Here is a 25,869-nt window from a genome sequence, read left to right as displayed (position 1 = left end):
CAATCCAAAACTTCTACCTCTCCGATCCCCTCTTCCCACCCCTGAGCTGTGGGAGAACCAGGTGACCAGCGACCATCTGGACGTAGAGCAGCTCCTGGCATCCAGAGCGAAGGCTCTCTGCTCACCTCATAAAATCCCGGACTAGGGAACAACTCCCACTTTAGAAAGCTCGAATAAATCTCTCTCTCTCTCTCTCTCTCTCTCTCTCTCTCTCTCTCTCTCTCTCTCTCTCTCTCTCTCTCTCTCTCTCTCTCTCTCTCTCTCTCTCTCTCTCTCTCTCTCTCGTAGTCGGTGATTTCACTGCTGATGTACTGGTACAAAAAGGGGAGGGGTTTACACGTTTCGTGTTGGAGACACTTGACTTGCGATGCCACACGGATCCAACGCAACCGACCCCCTTGCGGCGTATACGCGCATCTATTCGACACCACCCAGGAAGACGTTTGCAGCTGCAACTATGCCGATTAGTATGCATCATAGCGACGGCAACGCCATTGTGACAGGGCTGTTTCAACGGACTTTCGAAGGCCGTTGAACCAATTGTCTATCGAGTGCCCCATTGTAAATGCATAGGGCGCACTTGTAAACGAGCGTCAATTGAAGATTACCGTGTGGCACAGGCATTACCGATATGAGCACACAGCTCCGTTGGTCATCCACCTACGCTATACGTTTGGGGAAATAATGAAGCACAAAGCTTGCAATCTATTTTACTCGAGATTGTGCGCAACAAAACAAATTTAAGTTTTCCTATTAAAAAAAAAATCGCTCCCCCTCCAGGTTGGTATACCGAAACAAGTGGCAGAATAGAATAGGCGGGTAGCCAAAAATTAAAGGTAACTTGAACGTCGCTGATCATAGTAGATTCTGCACATAAATTAAACAAATAAGAAACAAGATCCTGGGAGAAGAGATGCTGTGAACGGAAACAAAAAGCACAACTTTATAAAACAGTTGTCAAAGGAAAAAAGAACTGCAACCTGCTTATAATCAAAGTCAGGGAGAGGTATTTTACGTGAAGCATTTTATTTTTAGGAAAATGTGAATTCTAAGGTACACAGGGCCTTCACGCGCCGCACACGGGCATGAGGCGCGACGTAGTAGAGGGCTACATATTACTAACGTACGCCGAAATATCGACAACCTGGGGAAATTTGCTTTTAGAGCGAAAGCTCTACTACGCCATGTCTCGCAAGGTCATTCATCGCGTCGCAACGACCTTGAGCCACCGAAGAACAAGAGTAGCAGGTGTGACGTCACGCCACGTGTTCCGCTGCGAGAGGCTTCGCAGCGGCGCCCGCTCGGAGCCTCGCCGTTGCGGTGCCACGTGGCTAGGCGAAGGTTTAATGGCTGCTTCGCCTATGCTTGGTCGCCTACTCTATCCATGGCTGGAGCGCCGGCTGGGACGTCCGTGCGTGTGCTTCAGAGCAAGCGACAGACTGCATCCAGTCATCTAGTAGATGCAGCAATACGGCAGCAGGCGAAAAGGTAGGAACGTGTGCTGCTTTCGCACGATATCAGGTGGTTGGCGCAGCCACCGCGGCTGGGATTGAACCCGCGTCTTTGTGCTCAGCCGCACAATGCGCACTCAACCGAGCCACCACGGCGGGGTTTTTTTTAATTGAATGTATAGCATGAAATTATTTCCCAATAAAATTCCCAATAAAAGCCCGCGCTGACGCAGGCAACTTTTATTTGCATTTTCCTGAGTTACTTCAGAGATGCGAAATAGGATGAATTCAGCCATTGTATCGCTTTTGCGTCATTCACAGATTAGATGCACCTCAATTAGTTGTGGAGCATTACTTAATATATTTACGTTAAAATTTCTGATTACTTAGACTGTGGAAAAAGAAGTGATAAAAAAACCCGTTGGAAAAGTTTCCGCCCATGTGGCCACAAAAAAAAAAAAAAAGAACACCCTCTAATTAGTGTTCGTCAGAGTGGTTTGCCAGAGAGCTGATCGTGAGGCGCCCAGCAGTTTGTAGTTGTGGTCATCGCAGCTACAGTTGTGGTGGTCGTAGAACACGTCATCTAAAAGCACGCAGCTATTGTAGCTTTTCAGTTCCTTGATCTTCAAAACCTGGAATGCAGCCGAAAAAAGGGACGCACAATTAGCAGAGAAACTCGACAATTCAAGGTCGAATATTTTTAGGTGGAATTCATCACACACCAGAAAACCATAATCATGGGCGTAGCAGGCAGGGGGCATGTAAGCTGATGTCCTACATTCGTAGGTGTCTTATATGCCATCAAAATTGGGGGAGGAGGGGGGAGGATTGGCGCGAGGACAAACAAATGAGACTTAGAAGATTCTCTTTCCTTTAATGAAGTTTAGAAAACACTATGTGGTAAACTAAACATCCAGAAACTATGCAAACATAACCATGGCGTTACAAAAAATTGGCCGCGTATCTGCTCCTTTCGTTGCAAATGTCGTCAAAAGACGATAGTCTTTGCACACATTTGCTAAGGAAAGGCCCCTCTTTGCTTTCCCGCTCACCTCTCATGCTGTTTCTGCTCCGTCGCGCTCACCCCAAGGTAAACACACCAAAGGTTTTCTCAAGGCGATTTGAATTTACCGCGTTCCCCTGCTGCAGGCGGGGTTCCTCGATGCCAGCGCTGCAGTACGGCGGAGACGCGCGTGAATCGAGGCGGCCGACTTCAAGGTTTATAGAACCGCGTTGCTGTGCTCCACGTGCGTTCCAAGCAGAACGTGAAACCTAGCTAGTGGAACCTTTCTTTACTGTTGCCGCGTGATTTGTCATATGCCGCCAGGAGGTGGCGCGGGCAGCAGAACAGCAGGCGGCGGTTTTCTGCAGTAGATGTAGAATATCATTTGCTATCGAAAAACCAAGCATCCAGGAATTTTTTAATAAAGTAACACTGCAAATATCCCTTGTGTACTAATTTTTTGTCTTATATTTGCATAATGTCATGTTATTGTTCAACAAAGTTGACAAGTATGAACATATAAACCGGGCTTAGATGTTTGCATTTGGCTGTGAGTATATAAGACTATTGCGCAGTAAGCATTTTACTTTGCCCGGGTGGCTGAATCGAGTTACAGACAGACAGATGGTCAGACAGACAGACAGACAGACAGGCAGACATACAGACAGACCAAAATTTCCTGGTTTAAGTAGCCCAAGAAAGGCTATCGTCTTTACAAAAAATTACACCATCTTCCCGAGGGGAACCCTGAGGTGATACGAAGCATCGCAGACTTCCAATCCAAGCCACGCCAATCCAATCGAATCCAATCCAATGCCCCTCGCGAGAGAGCGTTCGCTATCGGAGAGGAGAGGGGGTGAGCGGCGGAGAGCGCAGCTGGCGCGGCGAGAAGAATGGGGGAGGGGTGGACGCCGACAACGCCGACAACAACGCCGGAGGGATGCAGGGACAAGGCGAGTGAATGAGATGCGTCGCATCTAAAAACATAATGCACGTTAAGTGTCTTCTTATCACCGTCTTCTCGCCTTCAGCGCCGCAGGTGGCGGTTAAAAAGGTGCACCCCGGAAGTTGCCATAAAAGGGGAATCACCGTGAAACCACTGCGCCATGGAAGTAAGAGAATACATCAACGCTGTATAGTGAGCCCAACACCGTTTTTAGTATCCTCCCCTCCTCGTCCCACGCCCACCAGTCGTCCACGAAAGTTCATGGCTCAAAATATTTTGGCACTCAGCAGGTATGCTGTAGAAAGTGGTTCCCAAGTGAAAGTCCGCGCTCCCCAAGGGTCCTCGAGGGCATTTCAATCGACCGCGAAGTCCCTCTCGAACTCTTCTCCACCCATTCTTTGCTTCTTTTTGCCAAGCTTTGCTAACAACGCCAAAAGGTGGCTTCGCTGCAAGATTTGTACTTTTAAAGGGACCCTGCAACACTTTTTTCAACTTTTTATTGAAATCTGAAATGCTTGCAGAAGGTAGTCACCCAACACACCCAGTACATAGATTAGGGGGTCGCAAAGTGCGTCAGCAAAAAATTACCGCTCTATGCCATCAGATAATTTATAAATCGCTCAAAAGACTTTTTTCGCTTTCCCGGTCTTGGCGTTTTTCGACGGCTCGAATTACGTCTCAGGCCATGTAGCGACTGTTGGCCGGTTTTTCTTGAGTTGCAGCAATGAACGCTTTTCGAAAGCAACTTTAAAACTAAAGCCACAAAAACAAATCAGAAATGGAAGGCGTATCTGGTGCGACGAGCAAATCAAGCAGTGCCGCTCCGCGCTGGCGACAACTATAGCTGTCGCAGTGGCTCCAGACGTGAAGGAAAGAGTGAAAGAGCTTATCGAAAGTGTTGCAGCGTCCCTTTAAATTATCTGCGTAGCACAAGTTCCAACGTTGGTGTTTTGCACAACTCGCCAGCAATGCGGAAAAGCCAGACACACGGAAGGCAGCATATAGATGTTTGGGTGGCGTCAGCTGTGAGAGCAAATCGTTTGTCAACATGACGCGCACATCAACAACGTCAGACGCGAAAGGCGGGTATTGAAATTGAATAAGTATGTGGGCAAATTTACCTGCTAGTGCAAACAGCTTCACATTATGACACGGATCAACATAGTTCATCGTGGATCAACACGAGTAAACATAGTTCACTTTTGCAAGCTCGAAAGCAGCCCAAGACGCACTCAAATATTTGAAAACCACTGATGAAGAAAACACTCTGATCAACATAGATTGAGCGCGTAAATACGCGTTTCGTGTGGCGCTCACTTCAGTTTCGTCTTATATAAAGCAGAGCAACGAGCGTCCGGCCGACCGACGTACGCATACCTTCTCTTTAAACTCCGCGGGCTGTTCGAAGGAGATCAGACCATCCTTGTACGGAACCGTGTAGGAAATGTCCGATGGAGCCCTGGCGCCACTTGTCCTGTTGAACTGAATAAAACGGCAGAAGCGTCCTTTTCAATGCATGTAAACACACATTTCAATACAGTTACAACAGCTGAATCGATAAAATTTTGTAACGGGAGTAAGTGGCTTCTTTGACGTACACCAAGAAAGACAGTACCTGCGCTGCAACAAAAGACGGGGAGCTTAACAGCATCCTGAAGATATGCATGGAGTTCAACCACTTCCTGCGTAGTACTTCAATCAAAATGGCGCCAGAAGCGGGAGACTTGCAAAAGCGCTATCCTGCTGATTTTTAAAGCAGAGCTTTCTACCTCTACCAGCCAGCGGTTCTTTCGTAGCGTGCGGGAAAAGAAACACCCAACGCGGCGGCGGATGGAACGGCGGTTTTCACTCACGGAGCACAGTGTAGATGGCGCGGCGAATTTACCCAGCATTCCCCGCGCGCTCACGCCGACGGGCGCATCGGCGCGACCTGGCTTTGTCGTCTGCTTTAGCCACGGTTGTTTTGGGCCTGTTTAGGTGCAGCTTCGCATCCATTGCTCTGTGACTTCGCACGGATTGATTATCTTGTTCGACAGCACTTCCTGGGTAACCCGGACCCGACGGAATTAAGTGGCCGCACGGCAAAGATACTTTAAGGATTGGTTTGAAGGGCGGGAAAACAAAATGTAAAGACCACATACTGACATCTGGCTGCTAGAGAAACCGTATACCTTTTGCGCACTGCTTGCCACGAATGGGACTCCGTTTTCTAAATTGGTGAATACCAATTCGATTGTGTTTTAACAGGTATTACAAAAGGCGAAAGGAGCTACTGGTTCTGATAAATAGCGATTATATAAGTTCCCTCAGCTTTCTCGCAATTCTCAAACTTACTAAGCTAGCTAGTTTAAATCTGTATAAATAGGAATCACTAAGCTCACATCCGAATTGTTGCGGTGTCCGCGCTTGTGTCGCACGGTGGTGTAGCCCCGGGCTAGCACATCGGGATGGCGAGGTTCCGCTGTCTCACCCTTCGGAAGACGCTCCTCGCCGTTTTCTTTCTGCCGACGCACGTCCGGACTACAGCGGCGGCGTCCGCCGCTCTAGCCCGGCCGTGGCCGACGCTTCTGCGTTCGGAACGCCGCTCCTGCGTATTCTAGGTAACGACAGGCAGAATCTCTGGTTTCACTCTTTGTAGAGCCACGTGAGTAAATTGAACTGAGCCTCGCATGGGCAATTGCTGTGGGTGTCGTTTGCAGCTTTGCTTTCAACCACCTTCACAGCGTGGATTGGAGCCATTTTTTATTATTACGGAGTAACAAAACACGCCAGTTGAGGCCAGAAAAATCACTAAAAAGTACAAGAAGACAGAGACAAACTGGGTGGACTTTTTTACGCCTTTGTGTTTTCTTCCGTGTCTTTCCCTGTACCTTTCTGGACCTTTCCTGGACCCACGGCAGTGTTTGCACGCGCTTTTTTTTTTGTGCGAATATCCCGAACCCGTCACGCGAGCAGTGGAAGAGGTAACTGATCAGCTCTTGTCCCGACACGCAGCAATTGCTGGCAGAAATAGAAAAGACGAAGACGCTGGCCGCACTAACGAAGTCTTCCACTGAAGATCCCGACCAGGTCTTCTCGCTTCAGATCGAATTAAAGTTTTCTCACTCACTCTCTCTCTCTGTCCCAGACAGCGACAGGTACCGTCAAGCACTGCAGAGGACTTGGGGACCCTTCATGCTGCACCGAGAGGCCTTCAGGCTGCTCCTCTCGTACCTCGACGAGTCAGGCCTCAACACCCGCCAATGAACTTTAGAAGCCAGACCCCACCGGCTATCCACCCCCTTTTAACCCTCTTGTGTGCGCGGGTGTGTATGTGTGAATGCGTGTGTATGTAAATAGCCTGTATAAAACCTGACTGTGTATGTATATAGTCTGTGCATAGCCTTCTATAACCTGTTATCAAATTTAATTTTCCATTGCCCTTTCACTTTTTTTTCAAAACACTTTTTTCCCCGGCGAGACCTGTGCCCTCTGTCGAGAGGCAAAACTTCGCCTTGTAAATATTTTCATTTTAATAAACGCTTTCTCTCTCTCTCTCTCCGAGAGCGACGCGCAGATTGTGGCACCCTCTGGTAGGCAGGATCCCCTGTGTTTAGACTTCGAGCATCTCGGCCCTTCTACTGGACATTTTGTCTTCCCTTGCGCCCGTGCCTGCACTGTAGCGCATGCGGTCGCGCGCGTGTGGGAGGCGTCCTACCTCGCAGTACTTGGCATGTTCGGATCCGTCCGCGCTGTCTTGGATTTGCTTGGCCTTCGGGTAGAAGGTCGCCGAGAGGCTGAAGCCGATGCAATTCCAGCCAGGGGGCCGTGCCACTGCCAGGGTCAGCTTTGCCTTGAACTCGGCCACGGCTTTTTCCTGCGCATGCGCTGGGCTGTACTAGGTGCGAGAATTCGTAATTATATCCCAAAAAATCGCGCACCACTCCGTGTAACGATGACGATAATTGAACGCGAAGGTTGCCGTCTGAGTTTGGACTTTTACTAGCAGACAGTTTAGATTTTGTCTTTTTAATCCTTTACTTTGACCCGCACGTAGTTTGGACTTTTGATCGCAGCGGCTTTGACTTTGACCCTTCGCCATTTGATTTCGCACGAGGTAAGCTTCCCGTTCAACAATCGTCGTCATTTGACGGAGGGATGCATAATTTTTCTGTTTTGCACGTCCATGCACCCCTCTCCAAATCCAAACTATTTCGATCGTGTCGGAATGACGCCATCGGATAGACGCCGGCTTCCTAACGCGAGTAACCCAGGTTCGATCCCCATCACTGGAAGCTCTTTTTAAAATTTTCTCCTCACTTCCCCCGCGATGTGCGTTTTGTGGTGCGCACGGACGCCAAAAGGGAGGCATATAAAGCTTCTCTGTAAAAAAAAACGGAAGGAAAACTATGCACGCTGCTAGGAGGGATTTCAGAGGACGTCTACAGACGTGAAAACTTAACCAAGGAGAGCGTGCCAGCGGAAGCACAGAGCGGCAGCTCGCGGTAGCCACCGGCTAATTTTCGCCAGTGGTAATGATCGGCGCTCACGAAGTTGCCCTTCGTGAGTCAACTGCTCCGGCGCATTTGCATAGGCTCTCTGTCAAACCTGGTGACTATTGCAGTCTGGCCTCGGCTTCTTTGTCGCTGTTCACCATACAAAACCAAACCATAGGGGCTTAAAGCGCCGAAGCTACTGGGCTATGAGGCGCGCGCCGTAGTGGAGAGCTCTGGATTAATTTTGACTACCCGGAGATCTTTAACGTGAGTAGAAATCTGGTCGCACTTTAGGGTACCGACACTGTCCCAGTGCGAGCAAGATGAGTAGCAGCGGAGGGGCGGTTTTCAAGCTGCGATTTTAGCACCATATTTTCTTGTCGCAACGTGTAGTTTTCTTGTCTAAGAAGCGCTAACTCCGCTTTTATGTTAGCTAGCTCCTTGACTAGCTCCAGAGGGAGGGGGGCTGGTATTTGAGCGCTTTGGCGTGAGCAGTGAGAGGAGGCACTGGGGCTGCTCACCATGTCGCCGCCCGGCTGCTTGTTCGAGGATCGTACATTCGGTGCTTTCTTCTGTTGTTGCAAGCTGTCTTGTTTCTGGTTACACGTGCTTCCGGTTTCTTTTGTTTCGTTGTGCTGGGATCTCTTGGGGCGTTCTTGTTGGGGAGTCGTGCTGGTCGTGGCCTGCAATGGCCGCCTGGGCGTACGTCAGGGGTTGCCTGCGGGGTTGAAATCACCGCGGGCAGTCCGCTGATCTAGTGAGGTGTGGGCCACCACACACGATGCACTTCGGGAGGCATGTATGGTCTTCAGCGGCGTTGGGTGTCCCGCAGGTGTTGCACCTTGGCGGTGGCCTTGCATCAGGGCAGACGTCTTGTCGGTGACCGGGTTGCCAACAAGCTGGGCAGGCGTTCGTCTTGCGTTTAAAGGGCTTATGTAAGTCGCTGCTCTGTACCTGATGCAGAAAGGTACTCGGGTGCTATTGAATAGAATCTGTGCCATGCTGGAGGTTCCGAGACGTTTTGCTGGCAGGATTTGCAGGTCGGGGTTGTTGTTGCTGACGCTGCGGAAAATGTCTTTAGGAGAGTCGTCTTCGGAAATATTGAGTATGACTCCAGCGACGGTATTGGCTAGGGCTGAGACGTGTTCGGCCATCTCGTATCGTCGATCTTTGATGCTTAAGAATAGAACTGAGGCGCATTTTTGAGCCCTCTCCTCTGCGGGGGTGCTGATGAGCAAATAGGCGTTCGGCGAACCCGTATCTGATCGGTCATGTTTTGGGCAATGCAGGCTTCTTGGAAGATAGCATCGGCCAGTGGGGCCCGGGGCACTGATCCGAGGTCGAGTCCTCTTCTTGGACGTAGGATGATTTTAATGTCCTCCTCCGGGAGCGGTAATGCCGGCGGGCCATGGCGGGCAGGTCGGTTGCGGGCACCATTGCGACCGGGTGCGTTGTTTGTGGGGGGAATTCGAGAAGACTCGCTTTTGGCGTGCTGATGGGTGCGTTGCCGTTGTCGTATTGCTTCCCAGCCGTCTTGGTCGAGTTCGGATGGGTCGATACCCTCTCCCTGCACTACGACCTCCATGGCCGCGGCTGCATGCATGGTCAGGTGGCTGCTTGCGGGTAGGCCTGGCAGTTAGGCCTAACCCCGGCGTGGTTCACAAGAAAGTCGAAATAACGTCCAGGACAATTCAGGACAGTCCGGAAAAGTGATGTCCAGCCGTTCCTTACATCTTCCGACGTAGATCGGCACTGGTTTTAAGGGCTCAGGGAGGGAGCTTCAGCTCAACACACGAAAAGTTGGTGGAGCTTTGCGAGGCACCTCCGATCGAAGCAACCGATGCAAGCGCCCCCCATGTGGGTAGTCGGCCCCGCAGTTAAGAGGACGCGCGAGTTTTCGGGCAGCGATGCAGGTTCGGAAGGGTAAGCGAATAACTGGCACGCGGTACATCGCAAGAATCGCGAAAATGAAGTCAGTACCAAGGCTCAACGCCACTGTGCGCGTAGTTTCTCTTATTTGCAGCTACTGTAACCGAGTTTCCACTCACCACATGGGCCATGGGCTGAATGGGTAGTGCCTTATACGGCGACGTGGGGGCTGTATACACCCGCAGAGACGCAATGTTGACGAGACTGAAATAACAAAGAGCAAAGTAAAAACAAGACTAAGGACTTTCGAAATTCGAAAAACGGCCATGACGACGCCATTTCTATCCCCGCTTATCTGGTAAAGTGCAACGTGTGGGGACTCTAAATTAATCTGAGAGAGATTAATCTGAGAGAGAACCAGATGTGAGACCTCCTAGCCCAATCGATAACCGTTTAACAGCAGCAGTGTTCAGCACGGTGTTTTAATTGTTTTCCCCACCCGTGGATAGCCATCGCTATCCTATGCAGCTGCTAATTTCTTTAAATATCTACACCCAAAATGTGCGTGCATGCCACAAAACTTGCACGCGGGCGGAGCTACACTATGGCCTTTTGTTCATATATGTGGCCAAATGTTCAAGTTGAAGTGTTATACTTGCAATCCCTCATTGTGTTCCTTTAGCGCCGCAAGCTAGAGGAACATAATGAACATACGGAACATAAGGAACAGAAACAGGGACAGGCAGGGACAGACAAAAAATTATTTTTTAAAATGATGGTTTACTAATTTCATAAAATTAGTCTGTCTGTCTCGACGGTCTCTCTGTCCCTGTGTTTAAGAACATACAGGCATACAGGCTGTAGTTTTCAGGTTAAAGTAACCAAAGAAAGGCTATCGTCCTAAAATACGCGTTCGCTTCGTTCGAAGCTTTTTTTCCGAACAGTTTAGACCACGTTTCGCGGGACGGACGTCCAGCGAAACATGGTACCGACAATCTTATGGGGCCGACAAACAACTCCTGCTGCGCCTCTACACTGCCTTGATAGGGTCTCGGCTTGACTATGGCAGTGACGTGTATTGGTCGGCGACAAAGACAGCACTGAAAATGCTCGACCCAGTGCTGCATCTTGGCCTTCGCCTCTCATGCGGCGCTTTCCGCACTAGCCCTGTCGAGAGTCTGTATGTCGAGTGCGACAAATGGTGCCTAGGGCAGCAGCGGGAGAATGTTGACTTGCTGTATGCATCTAAGGTCGTGTCTCTCACCAATCATCCTTTTAAACCTATCACGAACGATACATCAAGCTTACAACTCTTTTTAAACAGGTCATCTATTTCCTTCCTTTTTTCTCTTAGAGTAAGGAAGGAGACTTGTAAATTCAAGGTCGCCCTTTCGGACACGCGCAAGATACCCATCCATAATTTCATTCCACTATGGGATCTACGTCCTATATCATGCGACCTGTCATTCCCGCAAGTAAAAAAAAATGGAGTACCCAGGAGTGCGATTCTGCAGCATTTCCTGTTTCTGCAGGACAAGTACAGGTGTACAGAATTCTATTTTGATGCGTCGAAAACTGCTTCCAGTGTCTCATGTGCGGCGCACAGACCAAACTTTAGTGTCACTAAAACAATAAAATTTCATAACTTGTTTACACGGCAGAAGCGTACAGCGCATTACTGGTTTCCAATCGCATCATCCAAAATAAAATTCCCAAGAATATCGTGTACACAGATTCCCTGAGCGTTGTGCAGGCACTGTCATCAAGAAAGCTATCTAGAAACTATGTGATCAATCTTCTTTTTAAGGTTTTAATGTCTGAATACCCTCAAATCTTGAAATAACTGTATGCTGGGTTCCAGGCCACTGTGTAATCGCTGGCAAAGAGGCTGCCGATCAAATGGCTGCTGCGGCTGCAGTCGTGAATACAATTGACATTAAGAGTACCTTGCACTGACCTCAAGACACACATCAGAACACAGCTTCGTAACACATGGTAATCACACTGGAGTCAACAAACAGACAACAAAGTACACGTAATAAAACCCCAATAAGGACGCTACGCAACTGACTTAAACAACAGACACACTGAAGTCGCCCCGGCTAGACTATAGATGGGCCCCACACATGTAACGCACTCCCAACGTGTCTAAGTTCTTAGCAGAGATGAAATTTTTACGGCTCTTGTCTTATCACGCATAATCATCCTGGCCCTATACACCAGCCATCTGCACTGTCTTTTGTTTCGTGTCACTTTCAAACATCATCATCGTTGCGGCGCTTGCCCTCTCAACGAGGTGGTTCCGACGAAGCTGCATTAGGAGACCTGCATCATGCACATGATGTATATAAGTAATGTTCTGTTCTATTGCGTTCTATTGTATTGTGGAAGAAGAGAACGAGGGATGAAATGGGGGGATCCTCAGAGCTTTATAATGCTCTGAATGCAAAAGCCCTTCTGTTGATCTGTTGTTGAACTTTCCGTTGAACTTTGCGGCCACGCCCGCCGCTACTTGACTGGCCCCCTGGCAAGCGCCCTACGAAGCTCGTTCTGCTCTCAAGCCATGGCCATTTCCCGGTGCGCCATGCGTCGCCCTTTCTCAGCTCCCTCATCCCACCTAGCGTCACTAAATAAGCTTTTAGTGACGCTAATCCCACCCTCTTCGTCCCGCATTGCTCTTTTCCTTCCCTCACGCTCCCCAGCTCACCCAACTTCCACTTTTTCGGTCCCGTGTTTTCTGCCCCTAGTGACGCGCGTGCCTGAAACAAAGATTCCAGGCCTCCGCCTCGAAAATGCATCATACCCCAGTGCGGCCACATACGCTGAGTCGAACACCCCGTGGACGATGTACTTCTTCGTGTTGGCACGCGTTGCAAGTTCCTGCATGAGAAGAAGCGAAGTTTGAAGGCGGCTGTATACCAATCTCTCACGAACGGGTGAGAAAGAAACGCGTTTCCGCTTAGAGCTAGTTGTTGTTCAAGTAGTTGTCACTACTTTCGACACTTTTAAGAAAAGTGGACGTCTGTTGCCTGTTTGAAGCTTAAGCAGCTCAAAAACAAGTGACGAGAACATTTTTGGCACAGATGGAGCGCTGAAAAACAGAGTAATAGTGACGATTGAGTTTTGAAATGTTTGCACAGATGTAAGATAGATCTCCAGTACCTGTAAAGATCTCCAGTAAGATCTCCAGTACCTGTAAAGGGACTCGACAACACTTCCAGTAAACGCTTTCACTCTTTCCTAAGCGTCTGGAGGCATTGTCAAAGCTAAAGTTATAAACAGCGCGGAGTGGCACTGCGTGATTTGCTCGTCACAGCAGAACCATCCGCCTTCCGTTTCTGCTTTGCTTTTTAGGGGCGAAGCCCCTTAGGGGCTCTGGCTGTCGGCGTCTCATGTCGTCGTAATGTCATGTAGTCGCGCTACTGAAATACCGGGACACTCGTTTTCCACCGCCTCGTGCTAGAACGTAACGCGTACTAAAAGAACACACCGGGACACTCGTTTTCCAACGCCTCGCACTGGAAAGCTTCGTGCTTCAAAGACACGAGACTTTTACAGCAAAGCTGTGTACCTCTACCCCCCAACGGTTTCATCTCTGCCGGAAGAAACGCCAAGGTGCCACGTATACACTTATACACTGCATGCTACGCCCCTCCCCAGGTTGCCGTTTGTGGAAATGTTGATTGGGCTACTTAAACAGGGAAATTTTATCTTTCACGCTTCGGCTCCTGACAAACACGAAGCAAATACGTCCCCCCTCAGGTTGTTTTTTTTTAGGTAAGACGCACCTTAGGACCTCGCTTTGCCTGTGCCTGGGCGTCCGTGTACACAGTGTTGCGCATGCGCGAGGAGCATTGGATCGGATTGGATTGAATTGAATTTGGATTGATTTGAAATGAATTGGATTGAATTTGGACTGGATTGGATTGGATTAAATTGAAGTGTATCGTATTGGATTGGAATTGTATTACTGTACACACGCGCTGTCACTTATTTACATGCCCGAGTGGGCAATGAAACGGGTGATAAGAATTATCCCCAGAGCTTCGCCCACTCATCATGATTCACTTCGTGGAGATGCGTGAATTTTTTAGACGCGAAGCATCTCTTGCTCAGGGGGATGTCCCGCGTCCTTGCCCCGTCCGCAGCGCCTCTGATGATGATTGTGGCAGGATGCCCCTAGGGATTGGCCAACCAAAGAATCCATCATGAGACAGCTTCGCGTTCAACCACCGTCGTCATCTTCCCGTAGGGGAATCGCTGAAGAAGAAGAAGGAGAAGACAAAGCTGCGAACAGGAGGGCGTGTACGTTGCTCTCAGCCGGTGCACCATGCAACGTCAACAACCTTTACCTCACCAAAGCTGACGGAGACTACCGATTCTACCACAGAGACCACAACATCGACAAGAACATGATGGACGTGTTTCGGCTCCTCGAGAACCACCGCCTACTCACCGTCACGCAACAGTACTTGCGTGCCTTTGCCACCGGTGTGGACCCGGACGCGGAATTCCCTCTGGCGCTACTGAACACCAGATCACTCAACATAACGGCAACACAATGGAACCACACGGAACCCCCATGATGCTTCGCATCCTCATCAGGGTTCCCCACGGGAAGATGGTGTATTTTTTTTTCATTACATTACGTGCTACAACGCAATGTAAATGATAACAGAATGCCATGTTGCTGTGCTGTTGGGTGCAGCAACCGAAGGGAGTCCGGAAAGGCGTTTTTCTGAAGCGGCTATCGAATGCGTTTGTTGCTACAACAAAAAGGAAGAGGCCAATAGGCGGCACATTACTGCAATAACGAGCTCAAAAAAATGCCAAGATTCTGGAAAGAGAGAAAAATCTTTTAAGAAGGTTTCCAAGTTACGTGATAGGCATAGAGCATTAATTTGTGGCTGAGGAGCTTCGTGACCCCATATTCTAAGTAGTGGCAGTGTATGTTGACTAAGCTCTGAAAGCATTTAAGATTTAGAAAAAAAAGCTCGAAAAAGTATTCCAGCGTCCCTTCAATATTAGGTACCAAAATATATGCAAGTGAACGCTACAGCAGATTTAGACTGCTTCGCAGGAAAAAATATATCCGAAACGCTATTCCACGCGTGGTAAAACCAGAAATTACTGAGCTGTAGGCGCTGAATTAAACTGAAGTTGGGTGCACTTCGAATAAAAAGGTTTACATCTTTACAAAGCTTTACATCTAAGAGAAAAGAGTCGTAGAAACAGAAAACAAATACGAATAGCGCAATTGTTGTCCGCCTTCCACATCGGGTCTTGTTATAGCGCTTCTTGTAAACCAAAACGTTCTATGTGTCACTTTTGGTGACGTCGAAAAAAACAACGCGCTGCACGAAAGCCAACTTTACGCATTGGGTTTCCACAAAGAGCACATCAATTACACACCGCGTAACCAGTGGGATTTCTTTGCTTGCATAACGGGTTCCATTGTGGTAGACGAATGCAGGTGAGCGACATACGGCTGAGCGATGGTGATGATGAAAGCATTCCCAAAGAAGCGCGCCGATGACACGATCAGGCCAGGCGCTTAAAGGGACCTTGCAACACATTCAATTTATTTTGAAATCCTAAATGCATGCAGAACGTAGTCACCCAACACACTCAGTACCTATATTAGGGGGTCGCAAACTACCTCAGCCAGAAATTACTGCTCTATGCTCATCAGACAACTTGGAAAGTCGCTCAAAAAATTCTACTCTCTTTCCCGGCCTTGGCGCTCTTCAACGGCTGGAATTACGTCACTAAGGCCATGTAGCGGCTGTTGACCGGTTTCACCTTCAGTTGCAGCAATGAACGCATTCGATAGAGACTCTAAAAATAAAGCCACAAAAACAAAGCAGAAACGGAAGGCGTATCTGCTGCGATGAGCAAATCATGCAGTGCCCCTCCGGGCTGGTGATAAATATAGATTTCGCAGTGCTTCCAGACGCGAAGGAAAGAGCGAAAGCGTTTCAATCGACAGTGTTGCAGGGTCCCTTTAATTAAGGGGGAGCCCAAATCAAAGACAACGCTTAGCGAACCGAATCAGCACATCCAGGTGACCCGAACCACAAACTATATTAGATAAAAAAATCATAACATCACATTCGGTTAGCTCAGCGTTGCCGTAGACCTTGACTTTTGCTGAGTGGATTGTGGACTTTGCTTTTGTATCAGGAAAGCTTTGCGTTTGAACCATCTTTCTTCAAGAAGGGGGACATAGATGTCTAGCTTTAATTCCGCAAATGGGGCGAACGGAATTTTTAACTGTCTGTTCAATCAAATGGACTTAATATTGCAGCCGCAACAGATGCACAAAATAAAAAATTGGCCGCGTGTCTGCTCCTTTCATTGCAAATGTCGTCAAAAGACGATAGTCTTTATCGACTTTTGCCAAGTAAATGCCTACCTTCGCTTTCCCGCTCACCTCTCATGTTGTTCCTCTTGCGTCGCGCTCCTCGCAAGAAAAAGACGCCAAAGGTTTGCTTAAATCATTTTAACTTTTTCGCGTTCCACTGCTCCAAACCGGGTGTCTCGATGCCAACGCTGCCGTACGGCGAAGACGCGTGTGAATCGAGGCGCCCTACTTCAACGTTTATATAGCGGCGTTTCCCTAGTCCATGTGCGTTCCAAGCAGAACGTGGAACCTATCTAGTGGAACCTTTCGTAACTGTTGCCACTTGATTTCATCAAATGCCGCCAGAAGCTATATGGCGCGGGCGACAGCAGGCGACGGCGGAGTGATATTTTTTCTTCAGTTGATGAAGTATTTATTCTCGCCAAAATCAAACATGTACGATTTTTTATAAAGGAACGCTGCAAATATCACTTCTGTATTAATTTGTTTTCTTATATATGCATAATGTCTTGTTGTCCTTCAACAATATTGACAAGTATGAACATTACACCGGACTTAGACGGGCACATTTAGTTGTGACTATAAAAGACTATTGCGCAGGCATTGTTTTACTTTGGCGGGGTGGCTGAATCGAGTCACAGACAGACAGACGGACAGACACAGACATACAGACATACAGACAGACCAAAATTTCTGGGTTTAAGTAGCCCGAGAAAGACTATCGTCTTTAAAAAAAACCGGTACGAACTCCGCGACGTCATCTTTCTGTTGGCGCTCTGACACGCACCTTGAGAGCCTTCTGAAGGTTCCCCAAGTTTATGCTGGGTATATAGCGAATATCGATGCCGTGCAGTTCTCCTCCATGGAGGCCTGTAAAGAGTTTGTCGATTTCAGTCGCCGACAGCGTTTTGATAGATATGACGTCGAAGGACACGAGCTTCTTGACAGCTGGATCGTCCCGCGTAATGGCTTTAAACTCCTGAAACTTCTGGTCACCTGCAAGAAAAAAAGGAGAAGAAATTCGAAAAATTTAGGTTGTTTAAAAGAGCCACGAAGACAGAATACAAGTTTGTTTTATCCGACAGGTTTCGTGTTTTATAGCGTCCCCAGCGCTTTCGCAGCAGCAAATGATGCCGTACTCACTGAGAAATTAATCAATTCAGGTTAAAATTTTGATTCTCCCGCCAAATCGTGTTTTGGTGACGTCTACAATGAAGTCATAACGGTGCGTATACAAAGAAACTTCCAGTGCGCCATTCGGCTCTGCAGCCTTGCTTGCCGTCAAACCTTCCAAATGGCGCTAGCATAGTCAGCACTCCGCCGTTGCTTTGTTTTTGACAGTATTTACACCTGGCTTGTTTTTGTTACGGTAGAAAGTAATCGCTTTGTGAAAATTGGGGTATGCCTGACAAACAGGGTCACGTAAGGCAACGTCGCTTACGCCAATCGGCCATTGTCGTATCGTCGGACTGCTGTGCAGCTAAAACAACCATAGTGCACCCAGTACCAACAGCAGTGCGCATCGGTACTTCTATGTTTATGTGTATTTTCGTAACTTTTGTTGTTTACCGCACCATTCTTACTGCTGTAAAATGAATATGCATTGCATTTAGGAGCAGATAGTTCGTTTGGCAAGCTCATAAGCTCTGCCTAAATTGCGTTTGATTTTTCCGGCTTCAGCCAATCGCACAGCTGGGCTCATATGACTTCATAGGTTCTGTTGCGGGAAAAGATTTAGTGGGTCGCATGGCCATCCCCTTTTTTCCTAATTATATAGCTTATATGAGTGAAGAGTACGTTAAAAGTGGTGTCAGTATGATTCTAACGAGGCAAACTTTCGAATGAACCAAAGTTGTGTTTTGTCTTCATGGCTCCTTTAACGCGCCGGAGCTGCACCTGGGCCGTGATGTTCGCCATGGTGGAGGGCCCCGCATTGCATTTCACCACTTGGGGAGCCTTGGGGTGCGCCGACATCTCGATACGCGGGCGTTTTCACTTTTGTAGCAACACAAGAGGACATACGCGGATCGCACAGCTTGAAATGGGATGTACTGCTTGCGCGATCCCACAAGTACCTAACCAGTTTTATAAGCGCTTCCTTGGTCGTATTTTTCTTTGTTCGGCATGCTGCGCAATAGTGTTTTCGATTGCTGTGGCATACCACAGACGTGTTTACACAGCTGAACTATCGACGGGAGCGAAATGTTAACTGTGTTGAATAAAAAATTGGCTGCTTTCGTTGCAAATGTCGGCGAAAGACGATAGACTTTCGTCGACTATCTTCGTGTCGACCATCGTCGACTACTGTCGACTATCGTCGTCTTTCGTCGTTGGGTGTGTGTGTGTGTGCGTGTGCGCGCGTGCGTGCGTGCGTGCGTGCGTGCCTGCGTGCCTGCGTGCGTGCGCGCGTGCGCGCTAGAAGCACGCGGTCACCACTACACTCCGTTACGATAATTTTCCAACGTCTCGCGCGTGAAGGACACGTGGAAGTTGGAAAGTTTCCGTTCGCGGACATCAAAAATACGCGAAACTCTAACCACACCATATTCGCGTAAAGGGACTCTGTGACAATTCCGATAAACGGTTTCACCCTTTCCTTTGCTTCCCGAAAGCATAGTCAAAGCTATAGTTATCAATAGCACAGAGCGGCACTGCGTGATTTGCTCGTCACAGCAGAACTATCCGACATCCGTTTTTGCTTTGCTTTGTGGCTTTTTTTTTTCTAAAGTGGCTATCGAATGCGTTTATTGCAGCCGAGAAAGGGAGCAGCCGATAGCCGCTACATTGCCGTAATGTCGTAATTCGAGCGCTCAAAGAAATTCAAGACTCGGGAAAGAGAGATAAATCTTTTTGGGAAAGTATAGAGCAGTAACTCTTGACTGAGGTACTTTGTGAACCCCTGTTATAAGTACCGAATGTGTCTGGTGACTACGCTCCGAAAGCATTTAAGATTTAGAAAAAAGTTGAAAAACGTGTTGCGAGAGTAGGAGTAGGGGGCGTCCTTACTGCCATCCTTGGCGTAGGCTTCGTAATTTCTGTTCGGAGTTTGGCGAACAGCAGCCGACAGGTAGACCAGGTGCGAGCACAGGTAGAGCGGCCATTCGAAGTCGCGCCGCCCGTCCAATGAGCACAGCAGGGGCGAGCTACCCTCTTCTGCAGCCGAGAAGCCGAGAAACGTGACAAACAAACCCAGAACGTCACCACACAAGACTGGCGTATACTGGCGTAGACTGGCAAGATAGGCGCGTATTCTGGGCTGTGCTGCGCATACGTGGTTCGATCATCGATATCTTCTCCACTGATCCAATAATATCGCCTCAACCACAGTCCAACTGTGAAATCAACGCTTCTTGGGATAGAATGCGACTGAAGCGCAGGAAAACACGATTATTTGTCCCTGCTAGAGCAAAGTGTGGCTGTGTTACGAAGCTGCGACGACCCGTCGACCCGGAGAGATGTTGAAATGATATGAAGAGGTGAGAGGGAAACGTTCGCTCTTAAATTTCCCGGGCTGTGGGTGCGAGAGTCTAACCAACGCCGCCTGTGTAACATCACCTGCCGCGTCAGCCGAAAATGGGGAGGCATCCACTTGTCTGTTACTCTCTTGCTCTTTCCAGCGCTCTAGCCTCCGCATGCGCTACCGTCTCACGGGTAGCGTCACTAATGGCGTATTTGGTTTGGCGTTTACCAGCGCTCTGGAGTGCTCTGAAAAGCGGCCGCGCCTTCGGTTGGTGAAATTCGAGCGCTCGATCTGCCTTCGGTTGGTTCTTTCGGAACGTCAGCCTCCGACTCGGAGCGCTCCCGACCACTGATCTCCACTAAGTGGACATCAGTGCTCTTACTCCCGACCGCTCAGTGCTCCCGACCGCTCTTACTTCGAAGTGAGAGCGTGGCGCGATCTGGGCGGGAGGACGGGTCACGTGACACAAAACGCCGCGGTTTACCTGGTGGCTTCCCGCGCTGGCTGCATGGTGGCGCTACAGGAGCGCTGCTCCTAAGGCCTTAGCTGCTCCGAGATCGCCGATGCATTCGGTTGGTACGCTGACTCTCGCGCTCTGATTGCGAGTCACCTTTGCATCTGGCGACTCCGAGCCAGTGTACCGGAGCGGCCAATCGAATACGCCATAAATAAGCTACGCTACTCTCGGGCTGTGTCCCGGTCGGCAGCGCGTCTTTGCAGATACTAGAGATACTCCCTTTAAGACTAACTCGCGGTTAATTTCATGGTTAAAACGAACAAAACCGTCTGCTCCTTTTAACGCGCACAACGCAAAAAAACATCCGCTTAAGACGAATTTCTGATACTGCGAACAAATATTCACGGTACCTTCGAGTTCTTCGTAGCAGGAGTTTACTGCATAATGAAATAATGATACATTTACAGGGTTTGTCCAGCCTTCTCGAGGTGGCGCTCCCACCTGTTCATGTTTTCTCTGTGTGCGCCTATCAAGCTGCGTGTCAAACTGGCGCTGTGACGTAAGGCGGGATATCCCTGCGTCCATAATTCTTGAGTAATAAAAAGAAAACTGCCCTAAAGAGACACATTTTAGAAGCCTTCCCGCAAGCTTTCTTTGTTCTGTTAATCACTGGGCCCTTAGTAGACGCTCACGTTTAATCTATATATGTCGTTGTGTCAGCGTATGGTGTCAGGTTCTACTTTCGAACTTTCAGATTGCAGAACCATTCCGCTTCTTTGAAGTTCCAACAAACACGTATTTTCCCGTGATCGCATTGCTTTAGCGCGGCTTTGAGATTGCAACCTGTAATCCTATTGCAACCGCTCAAATGCTGCGAAGAGGTTAGCTTGCAATACAGTAAGGTAATAAGAGCCATTTCTAAAAACATTGTCAATCAAGGGGGTAACTGTAGTTTTATCACTTTGGTCAAGTTAGTTACTTTAGCTACGAATGTTTCATACCAAGCTTAAAAGGGGCCACTATAGGCAATATATAACTCTGTTCAATTTGTGAGAACTTCTCTTTGGTGGCTCACTCAGCTCCATCCCAGTCGGTAAAATGTTCTCTATCCGAAAAAAAGCATAACTATTAAAAAACTGAAATTTCGCGCTTCAGTGACGTAATATGGGCCGGATTGACGTAATAAGGGCCAGCACTAAAAAAAACATCGTTATCAGTGCGTTAACTCCACGTTAGCAGTCAAGGCATACCATGGCGAATGTTGGCGGTCGCCAACCGCACACACAATATTGTGTGACGTCACAGAGAATTTCTGAACTGTGGCTGGGGTGTCGTCACTGTTTCATCTGTTTTCTTTAATATCTCGATTTTTATAAATTGTGCGACAAAATTGGTTTACTTATTATTTGGACAAAGCAGACTTCTTAGTTACCCAAACTTGAATTTTCTTTTGATGGCCCCTTTAATTTTTGTTTTGTTTTTGTTTCTCCCTGGCATCTTCAAGGCGCTGTTGCCGTGAAATAACTATAACCTTATAGACAACGGTTATTTCACAGCGATATTCTGCAGGGTTGAAGAAAGGCCTGTTTTGAGGCACAACAGAAAGTAGTAAATAGATGATCACGAACGCAGTCATAAGTGTTGTTGCTGCGTGACAATGTATGAATACTAATACATCTTATTCATCATGAGCCCGTCACTGCCGGACGAAAGCCTCTCGCATCGTAATGAATGTTATGCCGAATACTACCCTCCCGGGGAGCGTTCCTGGTACGGTCTAACTTATCTAGTTCAGCACTGCGGACCTGACAGCGGTTTTCTTGGCACACACGAAAGCTAGGGTCCTTTATCTCTCCTATTCCTATCGGGGACGAAGGGACCTCCGAGCGACACATATTTCGACAAATGCAAGCAATCAGCAGAAAGATACGGATGCCAATGACAACCGTTAAAGCCTCTTTCTTTATACACATATGTTAGCAGCATTTATGAGCGTATTCGTGTCCACCGCAAAACGATGGGCTCTCCCATATCATTGGTTGATTCGGCCAAATACTACCGCAGAGTGGCCAGATCCCCTCCTGGAGAGGCAAGGTATAATCCAGCTTATTACACATTACTAAACGCGTCATTACGACTCTCGTAGTTCGTGGTGGGAAACAAGCCGAAAAGAAAAACATTGCTTACGCGGATCCTGGAGCTTGTTGCCTGCGTATAAAAATTTCCCCGCATTTCCCGAGGGGAAGAATGTGAAAGTGCGAATGCAGGAGTTGAATTTGCGCGGTTCGGTAATGTTCGCGATAGAGAGATCACACACACACACACAACTACAAAGAAAGAAAGATGCATTTATTCACACACACCTATTTGTGTTGTCGTTGTACTTGATTGCTAGAGCGGATCTCAGCTTTGAAATTTCGTGTCAGTACTCCTTTAAGCGGGTGCATTAGCCCTTCTCACGCCCGATTCCTGGCAAATCCCCCACGTGGGTATGTGCCATGTCAGCGGCCAGGCAGCGCGCGCCCATCTCCCCCCGTTGCCAAGGAAGACGAGGAGATTCCTGGCCAATCCCCCACGTGGGTATGTGCCATGTCAGCGGCCAGGCAGCGCGCGCCCATCTCCCCCCGTTGCCAAGGAAGACGAGGAGCGCGCGCACCCGCAGCTGTTGCTATGTGGACGGACGGCGGTCGCCGGAATTCAGGGTCGCTTATAAAGTGCATTCGCACTTAAAAGTGAGTAGGTAGTTTTGGGCTTAGTAGCCTCATAAACATAGAAAAACTGAAGATGCACAAACAACTTGATTTCGGACGAAAGCAGTTTGATAAGCTTAGTCGTGCCACGCTCTGTAATCACACCAAGCCTAAGTAACATTGGGCCGACCGCCATGGCGTTACCATGTTACTGCTCGTATAAACGCGTGTGGGTCATCATTAAAAAAAATAGCACTGGCCTAGCTCGGCTATGCCAGGATATACGTAGCGTGAGCTAACGTTCAGCAATCCAATCCAGTCCAGTCCAGGCAAGGCTCTGATTTCTCGGTTTGATGCAGTGGAAAGGGTCATTTCTGCGATACGGTTGTTCGATGAGGACGGGCGCTTCAAAAGTGCGCAGTTATGTCCCAAGCGTGGAGGGAGGGCTTCGCAGGAAAACCGCTTCTAGTGCGCGGCTAAGCCCTGTGACCTGCACCTCCCTTGTTTGCCAGGCAGTACGAGGATCACACAGGGCCGGAAACGTGTACCAGAAAGCATGGTTCAGTGAGACCACCATGGAGGATGGGCACAAGTGCCAGCCGTTAACTATCGAGATAACGGTTATTGGTCGTGATGTCGGAAATAGCAGAAGTCTGATTCTAGCGTGACGATGATTTTGAAAGCACAGGTCGCAAGCTATTTGAAGGTCATTTGCGACTATAAGCACGTGGCGCCGCCTATAAACAACGGAATGTGAACTTCCAGATTGCTCTTAGCACATTCAGCTCTTGACGTGAAAACACATTGTAGGGCTACCTTTTGTTGCAATAGACTATAAACTCCCAATATACATGCCAATAATAGTCCAGGGGAGTTTATCAAGAATAGCGTTCGTACGAAGTAGAACTGTGATGTGTGCGTTAACGACGTGTTTACTATATAGCCCAACTCCTGCATGTGTGTCCTGGCACTCCTCAACAAGAGCGATACCACTTGCATGTTTTCTTCTGGTCATATTCGTGCAGTATCTACGCCCCGGGATCGGTCTTTGCAAATAATGTCAATCATGCACGCGGCTACAAGCAGAGTAGGTAAAAAGCCTTACACTGTTGATTCGTTATGGCAGGGAATTCTGCAAATGAATGTGAAGGCACTAGATTGCAATTTCAGATTTACACACGCAAATGATCCGCTAGCAGTAGAAAAGCTCTTACGTCGTACCTGATGGCGTGCCTTCACCTGTGGCGAAAAAATGTAAATACATTTTCAGTGATACAGTTAAACCTGGATGTAACGAACCTTTATATAACGAATTCCTGGATTTAACGAAGCCTTTCAACTCCCCATTGCCAGCCCCTTTGAAATCCATGTGTTGGCGACCTCTGTGTAACGAAGGCGTCGCGACGGTGAACCTTGATGTAGCGAATTCTGTGCGCTTTAGTACCTTTTACTAAAAAAGCGGCTGGAGAAATGCACTAATTTTGCGAATTTCATCCGCACCGCAAACTACCACGCGTTTCCATGTGTGAGTGTGGTGACGGTTAGGTGCTAGGCTGCCAGCGTGCGTGTAGTCGCGCGCGTCTCCACTTTTACCTGTGGTGTCGGTTCGTCGATGTCCCGCGAGTTCTGCTGCCAGGAAACGAAAAATTTTGTCTTTCCAAGGCACACTCGCAATTTTAAATGTCGTCTGCGCCGGCGAAAACGAAGAACGAAGCCGCCGAGTACAGTATACCAGCTAGCACGCTCCCACCAATTTTTAGTGCGGGAAAGAGCATGAGGTTCATAAAAACGTGCCCTTGCAGCATACGTTTGGCCCTTGAAACGTGTTAAGTCACAGAAAAGTAAAAAAAAATACGGGGGGGGGGGGAGTGAAATTGCTTCTTTGGAGTGCCGTGTAGTGAATAAGCTCGTGGGAAAGTGACAGGTGCAATTCACGCCGTTAAATTCTTGAAGGGTGAGTTCACCGTCACTGATGTCTAGCATTGTGTTTTAGTTCCTGCTTCATTCACGCGGGCATTAACTCAATACCTGCATGTGACGAAAACCTCCATGTAACGAAAAATCGGGACTATTTGTACAGGAGGTAATTATATGTTAACGGGTAGCGTTATAAATTAAAATCGACTGGTGGATGGACGAACGATGCAGCATAATGTCATTACACAGCACGTGAATAAATGAAGCAACAGTTACGCAGTACTGATTCAGCAAGTGGCAAATGCAGACGCACTCTTGTCCTTGATGAAAGCGAAGTAGACGCCAATGCCGACCACGACCATGGTCATGAACAGGATCGCCAAAACGACGCAGTACTGCATCATTATCGACCCCGCGGACCTGCAAGGAACGTCCGTGAAGTCAGTTAAGTTCATTGAAGGAAACAGAAATAAAGAAACTCACTCAACAGAAATAAAGAAACTCACTCAACAGAAATAAAGAAACTCACTCACTCACTCACTCACTCACTCACTCACTCACTCACTCACTCACTCACTCACTCACTCACTCACTCACTCACTCACTCACTCACTCACTCACTCACTCACTCACTCACTCACTCACTCACTCACTCACTCACTCACTCACTCACTCACTCACTCACTCACTCACTCACTCACTCACTCACTCACTCACTCACTCACTCACTCACTCACTCACTCACTCACTCACTCACTCACTCACTCACTCACTCACTCACTCACTCACTCACTCACTCACTCACTCACTCACTCACTCACTCACTCACTCACTCACTCACTCACTCACTCACTCACTCACTCACTTTTCGATGCACGTTAAAGATCCCCAGGTGGTCAAAATTAATCCGTTGCCACCGTCCACTATACGGTGCGCCTCATCGCCTGCGTTGCGTCGGTGCGTTAAACCTTTCGATCAAGACATGAGTGGTTGTAAATCCCTCGGAGGGACCGTTATCCCGCAAAGAAGGCCAAGGAGGTGTTGTTGTTGTTGTTGTTGTTCAAATGTGAGCGTGCGCCCTCGCATCCACATTGCGACGGAGTCTGTTACAGACACACAGAGAGAGACCACGTGACATAGCAAGCGTTACTTTTTGTGCCGGCGCGTCGCATTGGATGGCGTGTCCGTACTTAAGCGCCTATAACGAACCTACAACAGATACCCCGAAAAATATTCT

General features: G+C 48.4%; 1 protein-coding gene across 1 annotated transcript; it reads right to left on the bottom strand.

Annotated features, from left to right (window-relative positions):
• Positions 1-1,613: 1,613 nt before the first annotated feature.
• Positions 1,614-25,036, bottom strand: LOC144153141 (uncharacterized). The gene is made up of 8 exons (XM_077684793.1): positions 24,946-25,036; positions 19,115-19,261; positions 16,896-17,104; positions 12,548-12,624; positions 9,924-10,008; positions 7,098-7,256; positions 4,778-4,882; positions 1,614-2,083 (listed from the first exon to the last, which is right to left on the bottom strand). Exons 1-8 carry the CDS (start codon positions 25,034-25,036, stop codon positions 1,925-1,927), a joined length of 1,032 nt encoding a protein of 343 aa, XP_077540919.1. The 3' UTR covers positions 1,614-1,924.
• Positions 25,037-25,869: the final 833 nt, after the last annotated feature.

Source organism: Haemaphysalis longicornis, unplaced genomic scaffold, assembly GCF_048455015.1.
Source record: "Haemaphysalis longicornis isolate Haplotype H1 unplaced genomic scaffold, Haemaphysalis longicornis Haplotype H1 scaffold_9, whole genome shotgun sequence".
In the NCBI taxonomy this organism is placed as follows: Eukaryota; Metazoa; Arthropoda; class Arachnida; order Ixodida; family Ixodidae; genus Haemaphysalis; species Haemaphysalis longicornis.
The sequence above is the reverse complement of the archived record's forward strand: the minus strand, read 5'-3'. Positions and strand labels throughout refer to the sequence as shown.

Bases quoted from the DNA above. Each gene is read 5' to 3' on its own strand.
- LOC144153141 (XM_077684793.1), bottom strand. From the start codon at position 25,036: ATGATGCAGTACTGCGTCGTTTTGGCGATCCTGTTCATGACCATGGTC. The intron at 10,009-12,547 runs GTATGATGCATT...TTGTTATTTCAG, and splicing joins GCGTATGTGGCCGCACTGGG to TCTCGTCAACATTGCGTCTC. The intron at 7,257-9,923 runs GTGAGTGGAAAC...GCGCATGCGCAG, and splicing joins TTCAGCCCATGGCCCATGTG to GAAAAAGCCGTGGCCGAGTT.